Consider the following 16,879-nt stretch of genomic DNA (forward strand, 5'->3'; position numbering starts at 1 on the left):
GGCAGGTTCATACTGCAGGATCGCATCCAAATCATGGAAGAACTTCATAGTTTTAGAGCTGTCTCCAGAGTTATGGGCATATTTAACTGTTCTGTATTCATATTTGAGATTTTTGTACTTTGCCCGGCACTGTTTCCAATCTCTGTATACTCCTAGTGCTTGCAGCCTTTTAGCAATGTAAATAAATATTCCTTTATTTCTCAGTGTTCCATAAAGTTGTTTTCGTATATTTTTTTCTGCCCAGACACTTAGCAAAGCTTTAACCTCTTCTTCAGTCCAGTGCTTTCCTGCTCCACTCTCCATGTTGAAAGTGACCTGGAAATGATTCACTATTTCTAGCCAAGGTTTTGTTTCCTAGGAAACCAGACGGCTGGTTGTCAATAAGCTCCAAAGAGCTGAAAAGATCTAGTTTAACTGGTTCAAGCTGCCTGAGGGGAGTAACTTGAGAAACTGCCAAATACGCAGGCTTTGTGATTAAAGAAGCCTGGACCTAAATGATTCCTAACATTTTTCATTTCAGCTTTAAGAGGAAATTACCCTGGAGACAAAAGGGAAGGAAAACCATTTTTTTTTGGTTTATTTCTTTTCTTACATAATTTACTCTGGTTTACTAAATGGTTGTTGATTTAAAAAAAAATTTTTTTAAACGTGGTCAGCAGAGGTTCTTTATGCCCCAAGATTTATGGCAAACGTTAGTTTTTTTCCCTCTGCCGTGAGTCATTTAGTCTTCTAGCATAGGTTAACCCGAAGACCACATCATTTCAGTAAAGAAGTCCTAAGACATAAGTGATCCAGTCTTATTGGTATATAGGGTTATGCATATTTATTTAATGTATTGGTAGTATTTAATGCGTTGATAATTTAGTAAAATTTCCATTTTAAATATTTAGATTTTTACTTTGCAGGGTGACTTAATGTTGTACTTTTTCTTCTTATTAAAATGCCTAAACATGGGGCGCCTGGGTGGCTCAGTCGGTTAAGCCTCCGACTTCGGCTCAGGTCAGATCTCACGTTCCTGGGTTCGAGCCCCACGTCAGGCTCTGTGCTGACAGCCTGCTCAGAGCCTGGAGCCTGCTTCCTGTTCTGTGTCTCCTTCTCTCTCTGCCCCTCCCCCTCTCATGCTCAGTCTCTCTCTGTATCAAAAATAAATAAAAACATTAAAAAAAATTAAAATGCCTAAACAGTGGTGCCTGGCTGCTCAGTCCCTTGCGTGTCCAACTCTTGATTTTGGCTCATGATCTTCTCTAACCTCAAGTTGTGCTCTCCGCTGACAACATGGAGGCCTGCTTGGGATTCTCGCTCTCCCTTTCTCTCTGTCCCTCCTCTGCTTGCTCACCTGCTCACTTTCTCTCTCTCTCTCTCTCTACCTCTCTCTCAAAATAAACTTTAAAAGTCCTTTAAAAACTATAATATATAATTTTGAAAAAGATTCTTTTAACCAAGTAAGTCAATGTATTAATTGTTAATGTATACATACATACATGATAAAAATTTACTTTTTATTTCTACCCTGTTAATATATTCTTTGGAACAAAAATTTGTTAAAATACACCTAGTATTTATAGCACCTTTTCAGAGGTATTAAAAATTGTGGAGCATTTGGAATCTTTTTTACTACTCCATGATGGTACAGATCATCTTAGATGGTCTTAATGTGTGGTATATCTACCTACGGCCTAGCTTTTGGCTTTCTTCTTTATTTCATCACCTAGAAATATTAACGCAGAAATGAAATACAAGTACCTGATTAGCTTGCAGTTTTTAGAAGCAGCGTTTATTTTTTTTGTGATAACTAAAGTGACAGATATTTGTTGGGGAAACCATGGAAAGTGCAAAAACCTCAAAAATCAATGAATTTTGTTCCTGATTCTAGTACCCACAGTAAGCGTTTTACCTGCTAATTTACTTGGAGATTTCCGTTTATATCTCCTCACTCTATTTAGAGGTCATATTGTACAGAGGTTAGAAGCCCAAGTTCTGGAATCATATTGTGTTCCCATCCTGGCTGTGCGGCCGCTTTCCGTGCAACATCGGGGAAGTTACTTACCTTCCGTTTCTTTAGTGTTCTTGTTTGTAAAATGAGAATGATAATCATAGTATTTCCCTTATAGGATTGTTGTGAGAACCTAATAAATTAGGTCGTTCCTGTAAATTTTAGGACAGTGCCTGGTATATTAGTTAGAATTCAGACAATATCATCTGCTGCTTGGTGGTCACCATCGTCAGGAGTAGAAGCGGCACTAGTGTAGCATTTAATGTGTTGTCAGTTCCTAGATGCTCTTGAGAAAAGTATGCTTCATAAAGAAGCTTATTGATGAGGTTAAATTTAACAATTGATGCCTTTTTATATTCACAGGGGTCAGGAGAGTGCTGGTATTGTGACCAGTGATGGGAATTCAGTACCAACATTCAAAACACACAAGGTATTTTTGAACATAAAAAAATGTTAGTAATAAAGATAACAATAGCCAAGTGATGACTAGTATGTTGGTGGGGGAAGGAAATCTGAACAAATAAAAGTCATACTCTAGATCAACTGTTTCCATTTTTCCATTTATGGGTGCATTTCTGCATGGTAGTTTTCTAGACTGACTCACTGAAACAGGTCATATATATTTTAAATATTTTAAATATTTAAATATTTTAACATGGTTTAGGTTTTTTAAATGCATTTAATTCAGTTTATTATATTTGACAAATTCTACTGTTTAGTACATCTTTTCTTCAATGCTTTAATGAAAAGTAGCTCATAAAACAAACACTTTGACATTGTGAAATAAATGCCATTGAATTGTTTACCTTAAAATGGTTAATTTTGTTATGTGAATTTCACATCAATTTTTTTTTTTTGAGAGAGAGAGAGAGTGCAAGGAGGGTAGGAACAGAGAGAGAGAGAGAGAGACAGAGACAGACACACAGAATCTGAAGCAGGCTCCAGGCTCTCAGCCATCAGCACAGAGCCTGATGCAGGGCTCAAACTCAGGAACTGTGAGGTCATGACCTGAGCCAAAGTCAGACGCTTAACTGACTGAGCCACCCCAGCACCCCTCAAATTTTTTTCTAAAAAGATATTTTATTGTTCTTACAATTAGGTTAGTCTTTATTTAAGATTAGAATTCTGGAGCACAGAGGATAAAGCCTTTACTCGCTAGGGCCACAGTCTGTATTTTTTTCTAAGATGAGCTTTTACTTTGACTTTACAAGGGAATGGGTCTTGTAAATCACGTCTTTTCTCAAGACAATTTGAAGAAATTATATATTTCAAACCTTGGAATTGGACACACGAGATACGCCACTACAGGAAACTGTGAATTAGAAAACTGTCAGCCCTTTGTTGTTGAAACACTTCATGGGAAAATAGCTGTGGCACATAATGGCGAATTGGTAAATGCTACTCAATTAAGGAAAAAGGTAAGTATTTATAATGCCTTTTTTCATGGTTAGGATAAATTAATGAAGTTATTGGGGATCTTGGTGCAAGATATTTTCTAATTGTTGCCACCTGTTATCTAACTGCAAAGGATAATTGTATAAGAATCACCTGGAGTATTTGTTACAGTTGCAGAGTCTATCACCCCAGAATCTGTGGTGGGAGGGTGGTCAAGTCTGCATTTTAATGTACTTGGGTTTTTTTTTTTTTTTTACGTTTATTTATTATTGACAGAGAGTGAGCACAGATGGGGTAGGGGTAGAGAGAGAAGGAGACACAGAATCTGAAGCAGGCTCCAGGCTCTGAGCAAGCTGTCAGCACAGAGCCTGACACGGGGCCCAAGCCCGCAAACTGAGATCATGACCGAGCTGAAGTCAGTCACTCAACCAACTGAGCCACCCAGGCACCCCATTTTAATGCACTTCTAGGGTGTTTCTGATGGTATAGCTTTAGAGCAGAGATGTGAGAAAGTTGGTTTATGGCTGTTGTGAGAAACAGAAATTAGGGTTTATGGGTATTCCTATCCCTTTAGATTTGTCTTTATGTTCAAAGCATAAGAAGAAAATAGAATATAAACTGGTAGGTAACAAATATGAGAGAAAGCGATTTGAAAACAATTACAGGAAACCACCTGGGGAAAAGGCAAAGAGACTTTACTGTTGTCTTTTTTGTTCTTTACATGGTATTTGGAGCATTCTGTGTTAAATTTGTGCCTATGCTTTTATTCACCATTAGTTCATCTTCCTTTTTTTTAATTCCTTGGTATCTTTACATTCCTGAGAGCTTATTTATTCACTCTTGCCATTCATTTATTGATGCCATGTTTCTTCAGTCCATTGGATTATAATAATCTTGATTTGGTAACCTTGGAAATAAAAATCTCAGGCGGCATTCAGTAACAGGATGCTTATACACACACACACACATAACACAGTTACTTCCTTAGCATTCAGGAACAAGGCATTTTACATGGGATAAATAGTGACAGAAGTCAAATGATGGTCTATTTGAGTGGATGGAAAATATCTGAAACTATGCATCCATGCCACTCATTGTCCTTTTATTTTCAATTCTAGCTTTGTTTTGCCCTCTTTTTAGGCTCTGGTATTAATGATAATGTGTTTTTCTGCCTCTGATTGAAAAAAGAATGTTTTAATTCACAGTCAAAAAAGTATAACTATGAAGTAAAAATTGCTAAAAAAAAAAAAAAAACCTCACCACTTAGTTATAGCCACCAAAAATTGAATTCCGTGCAATACCTCGCTCATTATTTCTAGACAGAGCCAGTTCCCAGAGTCTGGATTTCAGCTCTACGCAGTTAGCTGCCTATGGAAAGTGTTCTGTAGTATCAGTTTATGGCTTTTTTTTTTTCTAATTTATTTTTGAGAGACAGAGAGTGCGAGCAGGGGAGGATCAGAGAGAGAGGGACACACAGAATCTGAAGCAGGCTCCAGGCTCTGAGCTAGCCGCCAGCACAGAGCCCGATGCGGGGCTTGAACCCACGAACCGTGAGATCATGACCTGAGTCGAAGCCGGACGCTCAACCGACTGAGCCACCCAGTTGCCCCTGTAGTATCAGTTTAAACTTGGCCTTTATGGATCATTTTTGATGTTTTTGTCCTGGTCTGTCTGGCTCAGAACTTTATAATCTTCATGAGTGTGCTCAACCAATTTTTATTACATCTTCTACATTTAACTGTTCAGTATAGTTAATTCCTTTCTTCTAATCTTTCGGCGATAATCAGTGAGGATAGGTAGCCACCAGCACTACCACTAACAGCCCTGGGTTGAGAGGCCCCCTGTAGTGTGCCACTCTTATGGGAGTGTGTCCTGTCAGGATTGTCAAGGGCTGAAAAAGTTAGAACCGTGCTTCCAAATTCTTGTGCCTTCTCCACCCCCGCCCCCCCCCCACTTACTGCAGGTTTACATTCCTTCAAATAGTTTTCAAAAGCTATTCTGTATGCTTCCTAGAGCATTTTACTTACTTAAAAACCTTCAGAGGCTTCCTATTGCCTTTAGCAGTGGCTCTCCACGTGTGGAGGATTTTCATAAATGAAAATTCACACAGTGCCTGGTCTCTTTCCATTAGGGTGGGCTACTGGGTGAGGGGTGAGGTGGACCTTCCCCTCTAATGATGAAAAACTGTCAGCCATTCTAAATAGCTTCTTTTCTCCATTCTAAATAGCTTCTGCGGCATGGTATCGGTTTGTCAACAAGTTCTGATAGTGAAATGATTACCCAGTTACTGGCATATACACCTCCTCAGGAACAAGATGGCACCCCAGATTGGGTAGCAAGGTAATTGTAAAACTAGGCTAAGCCCACAGCTCTGCTACGAGAGCTGTCTTGCAGAGCTTGTGTCTTGTGTTTATAACTGAAATTATTCAATTTTTTAATTAATTCCAGGATTAAAAACTTAATGAAGGAAGCACCCACAGCATATTCCCTGCTTATAATGCATAGAGATGTTATTTATGCAGTACGAGATCCTTATGGAAATCGCCCTCTATGCATTGGACGTCTTATTCCTGTATCTGATATAAATGATAAAGGTAATGCACTTCAGAAGAAATATAATTTCATAATGCTTTCCAAGTTCTTGTCCTACTGCTGACACACCCTCAAATCTTGAGATATAGGAAGCTTATGAGTGAGAAGGAACTAGATTTTTTAAAAAATGATGCAGTACTTTTTTTTTTTAATGTTTATTTATTCGTGAGAGAGAGGGAGACAGAGCGTAAGGGAAATCCAATCCAGAATCCAAAGCAGGCGCCAGGCTCTGAGCCGTCAGCACAGAACTCAGTGCAGTGCTCGAACTCACGAGCCCTAAGAGCATGACCTGAGCTGAAGTTTGACGCTTAACTGACTGAGCCACCCAGGTTCCCCTGCAGTACTTGGTTTTTAAAGTATATTTCCTTGAGTATTTCTGAGGATGAGCCATTTTTAATGTATTTTATGGACATTCCTGTTTTGTCTTCTCTGAATTGCCTGTTCATATCCTTTGTCCAACTTTTTCATATGTGTGGTATGATTTTAGTGATTTTGTTTTTGACTTAACCCGATGTCTATTTGAGCCATGAAATCAGTTTTTGAAAGAAATTTGATACCATTGATTTTATCTTTTGCTCAAGTCTAATGAAGATCTGTATGTTCTTAAAGTCCTAGAAATGGATATTTTTTTATTTATCTATTTTGTGTTTATTCTCCTGAGATAGGTACCCTCTTGTAAAATTTCTTGAATCCATTAACTGAATTGGCTTGTGATTTACAGAGAAAAAATCTTCAGAAACAGAAGGATGGGTGGTGTCTTCAGAATCTTGTAGCTTTTTATCAATTGGTGCAAGGTAAGTTTTGTCTCACTCAGTATATTCACTTTTTCCACATTGGTAAAACATTTTTTGTTACATGAAAGTTTTCTTTCTGATGCCTACAAGAAGTTTTTTTGTACATTTTACTTAGCACTGGCACTGATCTTAATATTCCAGTAATACTTTCTAATTTTGAAACTGGCATCTTGCTTTCAAAATACCATGAGACTTATTTAGAAAGGAAGAATCTCCCCAACAAGGAATAGTTATGATTGAAATATTTAAGCCAGGATAAAAATGTTCTCTTTAACCTCAGTTTTTCTAAAACTCAGTAAAATATATGACTTTTATTTTTTTATTTTGGGGGGGTAGAGTACAGAGAATTCCAAACAGGCTCTGCACTATCAGCTCAGAGCCCAGTGTGGGGCTCGAACTCATGAACCATGAGATCATGACCTGAGCTGAGATCAAGAGTTGGACACTTAACTGACTGTGCCTCACAGGTGCCCCAAGACACAAGTTTTAGATTTACTGCTGGACAAATTAATTTTTTATTTTTTAAGCCATCTCTATATTAAACTAAACCACTTTTCCTTTATAAGGGAAGGGACTTCGTGTGTACTTTACAATACGTGTTATTATCATTCTTAAGGACTGGTTTATTTAATGTCTTCTTTCTTTAATATTGTTTCCCAAGATATTACCGCGAAGTCTTGCCTGGAGAAATTGTGGAAATAACCAAACGTAGTATCCAAACTCTTGATATTATACCAAGGTCTGAAGGAAACCCGATGGCTTTTTGTATCTTTGAATATGTTTATTTTGCAAGACCAGATAGTATATTTGAAGGTAAATAAAAATATCTTTAACTTTTTATATATGTCTCTTATTTATTTCATTAAAACATGGCAGTTCTTGGTTCAGAGGTTTACTGGGCTCTTTGGAGGCACACTGTTGGATGTCGTGGATAGGAGGCTGAACCTACAAGTCATAAGATCACTACTTTTCCATTTCATCTGATTCCTGGACTTTGTCTTCCTTTTAGGAGTAAGGATTATGGTTTTCAGATCTGTATTAAGGCCAATTTTTTTTTTAAAGAGTAATTCCCTAGTTTATGTATTTCTACTTTAGTTGTTTTAGATGCTTTACTTGCCTTTTTGTACTCCATGTACAGAGTTCTAATAAGCTAGTTTTCTTAGAATAATAATAATATGCTAAGTAAAAATAATCTTTTTTTTTCCCTCCCCAAACATTCCAGACCAAATGGTTTACACAGTAAGATACCGTTGTGGTCAGCAGCTGGCAATTGAGGCACCAGTGGATGCAGATTTGGTTAGCACTGTTCCGGAATCCGCGACGCCCGCTGCTCTGGGTTATGCAGCAAAGGTATTTTCTCTTGACATGCTCTTATAGCATTTCTGAAATCAGAAATCCTTGTCTATAAAGAGAAACTTATCAGTATATTATTAGGAAAAAGAAAATATTGGATCCTTTATAACAAGAGTATTTTCCAGTCTTTTCATTCAATGGCACTATTTTAGTGGATTCCACCTCAAGATTCACCTAAAGATGAGTAGAATGATCCATTTCACTTAAAAAGGTAACATCATCGGGGTGCCTGGGTGGCACAGTCATTTAAATATCTAACTCTTGATCTTGGCTCAGGTCACAATCTCATGGTTCATGAGTTCAGGCCCCACATCAGGCTCTGTGCCATCAGCCTGTGGGATTTTGTCTCTCCCTTTCTCTCTGCCCCTCTCCCACTTGTACGCCCTCCCAAAATAAATAAATAAACTTAAGAAAAGAAAAGAATATCGTGAATACATACATAATTTATGTATTCATAAATACATGTAGAATTTAGTGGTAATATTTACTTATTATTACAATCTGTTTCTTGAAGTACCCTCCCTCATAAACCACTGATTTATCTGTTCCCTATTTAATATGAGTAATAACAAAGCTGTTTATGTTCATTTTGTATAATGTTTTTAGTACTGTGCTTAATTTCATTTTTCATAATCAGATAGATATATATGACTATGGTGATCCTGGGGTGTCCTAATCAACTTCACTATGTTGAAAGTTTATTTGTTTCTATTTATTTATTTAATTTTATCTTTTAATTTTTTAATGTTTTTTATTTATTTTTGAGAGACCAAGAGAGACAGCGTGAGCAGGGGAAGGTCAGAGAGAGAGGGAGACACAGAATCCAAAGCAGGCTCCAGGTTTTGAGCTAGCTGTCAGCACAGAGCCCAGTGAGTTGTGGGACTCGAACCCACAAACCATATGATCATGACCTGAGCCAAAGCTGGACGTTCAACCGACTGAGCCACCCAGGTGGCCCCTCTTGCTGATAATTTTTAATTGCTGTGAATTTTTTTTGACAATGATTTATTTTTATGTGTTCACATACTTAGTGTTCCTTTCCAAGACAGAAAAATAATATTTGTTTAAGAGAAACATTACAACTTCTGACCACATGAATTGGTTTTCCCAGTGATTATATTACTTTGAATGAGTTTTCTTTTTGCCTGTTTTCCCCCTACAATTTAGTGAAGGGAAATTGTAATCTGTTGATGGAGAGTTCAGAATAGCAATTTCAAATGTTTTCATACATATTATAATGGAAGAATGACCTAGAGAAAATAAGAACCTAGAGTTCTCTATGTGTTGCTGCTCATTGTCCTTTTATTTCTTGTCTATCAGTGTGGGCTTCCGTATGTGGAGGTGCTGTGTAAAAACCGGTATGTAGGAAGAACCTTTATTCAGCCAAACATGAGGTTAAGACAACTTGGTGTTGCAAAAAAATTTGGAGTATTGTCGGACAACTTTAAAGGCAAAAGAATTGTTCTTATAGATGATTCAATTGTGAGAGGCAATACCATCTCACCCATAATCAAATTGCTCAAAGAATCTGGTGCAAAAGAGGTAAGTATTATTAAAATATACCCTACAGTACAAATAATTAATAATATGATACTGGTGTTAAAATTGCAGTTTAGTACAGTGAATGCAAATGGATAGTTCAATATAATAAATTGTCATCTTTCAAATAAGTTGGTTTAGGAATAACTATGCAGTAATTTGGAAAACATAATAGCCACTCTTAAACTACATACTAAATATAATTCTTACTAGACTAAAAACCTCAATATAAAAGATTAAAATTTTCATAAGGCTAAATTTTAAAACTCACAAAAGCCACAAAATATGTTTTTTTTAATTTTTAGAGTATTTCTGTTTTTGAAGATGTAGAATAAATCATACTATAATAGATTTGCCACATTGAGTTATATTTTTAAGTCTTAAAGCTTATTCTAACTCTAAACATCTTAGTAATTCAAAATACAGAAGTGAGATGTCATTTACAACGAATAGTTGAGTGGATTCAATAATAAAATCTCTTATAGAAGCAAGTGTGGCATGGAAAGCAGTGGCTGTCTCTTTAGAAAGCTTTCTTTTTTTTTAATTTTTTTTTTAAAGTCTTTATTTTATTTTGAGAGACAGCAAGCAGGAGAGGGGCAGGGAGAGAGAGGGAGACACAGAATCCAAAGCAGGCTCCAGACTCTGAGCTGTCAGCACAGAGCCTGACATGGGGCTTGAACCCACAGACTGTGAGATCATGACCTGAACCGAAGTTGGACACTCAACCAACTGAGCCACCCAGGTGCCCCTAGAAAGCTTTGAAGATAATTGTGATTATCCAGCTTTTTTATGACTTATTATGATTATGATGATTTCAGAATTCCTTGAAAATTTTGTAATAAAAACAAAAGAGGCATAAAGTAAATTCAGCATCTGTTACAGTAGTGGAAAAGAATAGACAAAATAACTGGAAATAGATTATATATCTACCAGTAGGAAATGGTTTAGTAAATTGATACCTAAGTATGATGAAATATGATGTAACCACAAAAACTGTAATTATGACTATATAACATGGGAAAATCTTTGCTGTTATAAGAAAGGTAAAAAGTAATTGTGGATGCCAATTATAGCCATGTAAATGTATCTGACAAAAGGTAGAAAAATAATAATAGACAAAATAGCTCTTTGTAGTACTTAACATTTTTTGCTTTCTGAAATGGTAAAAGAAGAGGTAGGCAAAGTGCCATTCAAGTGTTATAGGAAAAAATGAAGGTGGTCCTAGGGATATAAAGTCATTAAATGGGAAGAAAGAAATGTTCTCATTAATAGGTGATAAAAGGAAACAATAGGCAACTCAGTAAAAAGAATCCTGAAAAGGTGGCTGACATTTTGAAATCTTTTTCCAGATGCTTTGGAGGCTAGAGCAGGGCTGCCCCAGTAGGATTCTTAGTAATGAACTAATTGTAAAAATAGTTCTGACTGAGCACTGGAGTTCTATATGTATGCTATATGGTTTTCTAGGATTCTTTTTCACCTTTTTTTCAATGACAGAAATTTTGTAGTTTGCTTCATTACCCATATGTTGTTATTGAATATTCTGTAAAACAGCTTTATGTTACATTTGTCAGTGACAGAATTTTGCATGATTATCCTTAAAGTAATAGTCAAAATAATATGTGAAATGATTTCTTTCCAAGGTACACATTCGAGTAGCTTCACCACCAATTAGATACCCATGCTTTATGGGAATAAACATACCAACAAAAGAAGAGCTTATTGCCAATAAACCTGAATTTGAACATCTTGCAAAATATCTGGGTAGGTAGTAAATTTCTCCAACCTTTTTCTTTTAACAGAGAAAAATCCAAAGCTTGTCAGTCTTTACACTTGTAATAAAAAGTGTCCAGCATTTGTTAAAAATAGATGTTTTCTAACATCTTGAGCAGATATTGAACACTGTTCTGAATAATGAGCGTGCCTGGTGTGTATAGGCACCATGGTCAGTGCTATATTGCCAAGGTGAGATTAGGTGAAAAGGAAGAAAGGCTTTCCAGGTATAGGGAACTGCAGGCATATCCGTTAAAGCCTCCCAAAGACCAGAGCCGAAGAAAAACAAAAACATTTTTACCCCAGATTCTAATAGAATAATTTGGATGTGGGTACAAATCAAAAAGTGAAAAGTTAATGTAGGGTTATTTTTAATAATGAGGTCAGCAGACTTGGTTAGCTTATCCTGGATAAGACCTATGCTTTTCTTTTTTTTTTTTTAATTAAAGTTCATTTGTTTATTTTTGAGAGAGAGAGTGAGCAGGGGAGGAGGAGGAGGAGGAGGAGGAGGAGAGAGAGAATCCCAAGCAGGTTCCGCAATGTCAGTGACCTGGGCCGAAATCAAGAGTCAGGTGCTTTAACCAACTGAGCCACCCAGGCATCCCAAGACATTTGCTTTTCAAATTAGGTGAGATAAACTGTTTAAATATCACGCAGATGTTTTCCTTATCTTACAAATGAAAAAAAAAGGCTCAGGAAAAGTAAGTGACCTTGAGCTTAAATTTGAACCCAGATTTTCTAGACCTCACAGTCTGTTTTCATAATCAAGAAAGTTACTAAAGAAACTTCCTGAGTCCGTTTTAGATTTGAATCCTCCAGTGCTGTTTTAAATTATATTCTCCCTTAAATTCCAATTTCAAATTTTAAAAAATAAAGGCCCAGAATTTTATTGCTTCACCCCTCCGTCTGTCCCCCTGGTTATTTTCAAGAAGATAAAGGAGAAATTTATATGTTGGCTTAAGTTTTTCTGTTTGTAACTTGTTGTCTTTGTTCCAAAGGAAGTGTCATGACCTTTTCCTCTTTCCCTCTGTAGGCGCAAACAGTGTTGTATATCTGTCAGTGGGAGGACTAGTTTCATCTGTACAAGAAGGGATAAAGTTTAAAAACCAGAAAGTGGAAAAGCAGGATATTATGATTCAAGAAAATGGCAATGGTCTGGAATGCTTTGAAAATAATGGTCATTGTACAGCTTGTCTCACTGGAAAATACCCTGTGGAATTGGAATGGTAGTTGAAAATATAAAGTTTCAAATATAAAGTTGGTCAAGAAGTTATAATGGTGGTTACACCCTGTCCATTTAACTGTTACTCCCTTGGTCAGTGTAAAATGCTTATGTTTACCTTTATATGTTTTGAGATTTCTTTTCTAAAAAGAGTACCAAAGTGCTATGCTTTCCTTAATAATCCTAGATAAATATTTGGATGATCCTTTCAGTTTTGTTTAGTAGTTTAGTACTTTGAGGCCACCAGTTATGAGATCATACACATTTAAGTTCGTATCAGCAACAATAATGCAAAGAATAGGTAAATTTCTGTTTTAGTAGGGATTGCCAGGCACTATACCTTCCCACAGATTCTTAAAAAATTTTGTGGAATGCTTCTTGAGAGTTACTGCAATTCAATTGTAGAGTATTTTCATAAGTGAACCTTGCTGATTGCATATAATACAACACTTTTTTGTGGGGTTTTTGTCTGTTTGTTTGTTTGTTTGTTTGTTTTTTACACACAAGCTTTAGCTAGCCTTTTTCACCTGGTCAGAGAAGGCAGGTGGTAAGTGGCATTTTCCAGGTCCATGCTTTAAGATGGTGTGATGCAAACAGGACATGAGTTAAGTATAACATACACACAAACTATGAATCCATTATGTCCCAGAAGTATCAAGCCTCTAGAGTTCTCAGTGTGGTTTTGACCTTGGCTTCCCTGCCTAACTTTGGACAAATCTTAAAACAACAACAATAAGTACATGCCTTTTTGTGCCTCATCTTTCCTGCCTGTGCAGCAGGGTACTAATAGTACTAAATTAAATAATTAAGAGGAATGTGAAAAAGTGTCAAACGTTTTGTAGTGGTTAGAGCCATCATTTCTCTCTTCAATTTTAAGATAGTGCATGATTATTAGCTTTTGAAATGTTGGCTGTTATTCTGAAATTGAGATTTCATTATGATGAAGGGAAACATACAGTTCAGCAGTGCTTTTCCACCTGTCTTTGAGATGTCCTAAGGATGATTGTAAAAACATGTCTGTGGAAAGTGTTTTTCTGCATTTGACTATGAAGTATGATCTATATACTACTAGTGCCCCTATAGTATAAGCCCAGCCAGTAACCTCGTATATTTGAAGGAGAAGATAAATTTTTAGATTCTAACAACCCTTTTATCTTTATTAATTATATGTTCTTTTAATGAAGTGCTGGATCATTTACAAACATATACATATATATGTACAAATACAGATATATCATTGCAATTAAATGATCAAATACAAACCCTGTAGGGGCCAATTTTGTTTAAGAATCAAGGTGAAAAGCTATTTTGGAATTAGCATGCCCGTCTGATTCTAAGCATCACCTTATTACTTCTTTCCACTTTATTTTATTGGGATCTAACAAACACAGGCTTTTTTAAGTGTTTTCATGTAACATCTGAGATTTAAAATTTCAAGATGATTGCCCTCAACTCCTGTTTATGTAAAATTTTTTTAAAAACATAAAAGTGTTTGTTTCTGCATTATTGTTACCTTAATTTGATGTACATAGTGTCCAAATCCATTTAGGAATATTTATTAATAACTGAAATCCTCTCTTCATTTGGTATATAACCTCACAGGTTTTATTATGGCAGGCCAAGATAAAATCTTGACAGCTATTTAAGCCATGTGCAGCAGGCTGCAGCGGTTTAGATAACGCTGTGGCAATGGCACAAGCAAATTGACATTTGAATAAAGCCCTGGGACCACTTGAGTGTATAGCCTCTTGTCTTAAATGTATTCCTCATATCAGCGTGGAGGAAGCAAGACCTGTGGGTCAATTTTGAATTGGCCTTACTTATATTTGATTTTTAAAAACAAGAGACTCAGGGAAAGTACTAAACCAAAATCTCTGATTTGACTTTTGTGTTTTCCATAGTTTTTGTCTCCCATTGTTTTTATTTTGTTTTATTGAGATGCTTTTATAAAGAAATATGGGACTGTGAGAGTTCGGTTATTCTACAAATTTCTTAATGTTTCTCCATCATGGCCTTTTATTTCACAAGTTTCAGAAGTCTGAATTAAATTGCAGTTTTTTACATTTAATCTCAAATGTTAACTTTTAAATAAGCAGATTGCTGAAAATTACAAAGAAGATGAAAAGTGTTTTCACAAGATCTATATTGCTGTAAATTAAACTAAGCCTACTTTTTTGTGACTTCATTGTGATGTGTTGGTGACAAATATATGTAATAAGTGTGTTTAAATATGTGTGTGCTTTTTTTTTAACAGTGACCTTTGGTTAATGCATTATGATGAGTAGCACAGTAATAGTCACATCCAGGCTCCATTCTTGGCACCAGCTAGTCAGATCTTATTTCTCTGATCCAGGCATTTCAGTAAATAGGCCAGTGCTTATGAACCAGGCAAAAGTCCTGGCCGAGTAGGAAGGACTAATAAAGATACTAGAAATGTAATGCTAAGTGAAGCACTGTAATAGTGGTAAGTTCTGTGGAAATACCAGTGAGAATGGGGAGTGTCATAGAAGAGGTGGCTTAGATTTTCAAGATGTATGTGTGTATTGGGGGAGGGGTGTGTGTGTGTGTGTTTAATCAAAGTTGGTAAATCACTAAACTGTATACATTAGACAATAGAACTTTATTCGGTCCTAAAAAAAAAAAAAAAAAGGACCTATCAGGCCATGAAAAAACATGGAGGGAACTTAAATGCAAATTACCAAGTGAAAGAAGGTAATCTGTCAATGCGTCAATGCCGTATACTTTGTGAGTCAAACTACATGCCATTCTGGAAAAGGCAAAACTATGGGGATAAAAACCATCAGTGGTGGGGTGCCTGAGTGGCTCAGTCAGTTGAGTGTCCTGACTTGATTTTGGCTCAGTTTATGATTGTGGGATCCAGACCTGTATTGGGACTCCACACTGAGTGTGGAGACTGCTTAGGATTCCCTCTATCTCTCACTTGCCTGCCACTCTCCCTCTCTCCCCTGCTTGCACTTTTTTTTTTAATTTTTTTTAAATGTTTTTTATTTATTTTTTTTGAGAGACAGACAGAGACAGCACGATCAGGGGAGGGGCAGAGAGAGAGGGAGACACAGAATCGGAAGCAGGCTCCAGGCTCTGAGCTAGCTGTCAGTCAGCACAGAGCCTGACGCGGGGCTCGAACCCACAAACGTAAGATCATGACCTGAGCCAAAGCCGGACGCTTAACCGACTGAGCCACCCAGGTGCCCCCCTGCTTGCACTTTTATGCACATTGTCTCTCTCTAAAATGAAAAACAGTGGGGCACCTGGGTGGCTCAGTCAGCTGGGCCTCCGACTTCAGCTCAGGTCAGATCTCACTTTCGTGGGTTCAAGCCTCTAGTCAGGCTTTGTGCTGACAGCTCAGAGCCTGGACCCTGCTTCCGGTTCTGTGTCTCCTCTCTCTGCCCCTCCCCCTCTCAGGCTCTGTATCAAAAATAAATAAAAACATTTAAAAAAATAAATAAAATGAAAAACAGCAAAGCCATCGGTGATTGCCAGGAATTAGTGGGGAGGAAGGGATAAATAGGAGCACAGAGAATTTTTAGTATGGTGAAACTACTCTGTGTGATATGGTGGATACATCTCATTATATATTTGTTCAAACCCATAGAATGCTCAACACCTAGAATAAACCCTGATGTAAATTATAGACTGGGCAATACTGATGTGTCATTGTAGGTTTATCAGTGGAAACGAACGTACGACTCTGCTTGGAGATGTTTATAATGGGGGAGCTCTGCAATATGCAGAGCATTCTGGAGGCAGGGAGTTGATGGGAACTCTGTCCTTGTGCTCAGTTTTGCTGTGAACCTAAGTTAACTGCTCTAAAATACCGTCTATTTTAAAAATAAACATACTAAGTCCCACCTCTAAAAGACAAAAAATAAAGTAATATATGCATATATGTTACCGCCTCTGAAAATCTTGCCTAAGGGCATCACCTGAATCTCCTGCCTTCTTTCTCTGGGTTTCAGATAGAACCTAGTCAACTCCTAAGGGAAATTGCCTTCTTGTTTCTCAACAAAGTCAAAATAAATATCCAAGCTTCTCAGAAAAAGCTGCTTAGACATTTTAGACTAAGCAATGTAAATTTGCGTGTGTGTGTGTGTGTGTGTGTGTGTGTGCATAAATTTTCTTCTTAGGTAGCTGAGGAGTTGTTGGATGGCAGGAACCGATGCTTTTAACCTTTTTGGAAGTTCTCAGGATCTACCAAAACAC

General features: G+C 36.9%; 1 protein-coding gene across 1 annotated transcript in view; it reads left to right on the forward strand.

Moving 5' to 3' along the window:
• Positions 1–14,887, forward strand: part of PPAT (phosphoribosyl pyrophosphate amidotransferase) — a 37,291-nt gene extending 22,404 nt beyond the window's left edge. Inside the window, exons 2-11 of the mRNA XM_029945538.1 lie at positions 2,357–2,423; positions 3,205–3,411; positions 5,616–5,728; positions 5,837–5,982; positions 6,702–6,774; positions 7,436–7,587; positions 7,997–8,124; positions 9,448–9,669; positions 11,307–11,427; positions 12,470–14,887. Coding sequence (XP_029801398.1) covers positions 2,357–2,423; positions 3,205–3,411; positions 5,616–5,728; positions 5,837–5,982; positions 6,702–6,774; positions 7,436–7,587; positions 7,997–8,124; positions 9,448–9,669; positions 11,307–11,427; positions 12,470–12,666 — 1,426 coding nt within the window. The 3' untranslated portion in view covers positions 12,667–14,887. The remainder of the gene's footprint in view (positions 1–2,356; positions 2,424–3,204; positions 3,412–5,615; positions 5,729–5,836; positions 5,983–6,701; positions 6,775–7,435; positions 7,588–7,996; positions 8,125–9,447; positions 9,670–11,306; positions 11,428–12,469) is intronic.
• Positions 14,888–16,879: the final 1,992 nt, after the last annotated feature.

The sequence above is a fragment of the Suricata suricatta genome, chromosome 1 (assembly GCF_006229205.1).
Source record: "Suricata suricatta isolate VVHF042 chromosome 1, meerkat_22Aug2017_6uvM2_HiC, whole genome shotgun sequence".
NCBI lineage: Eukaryota > Metazoa > Chordata > Mammalia > Carnivora > Herpestidae > Suricata > Suricata suricatta.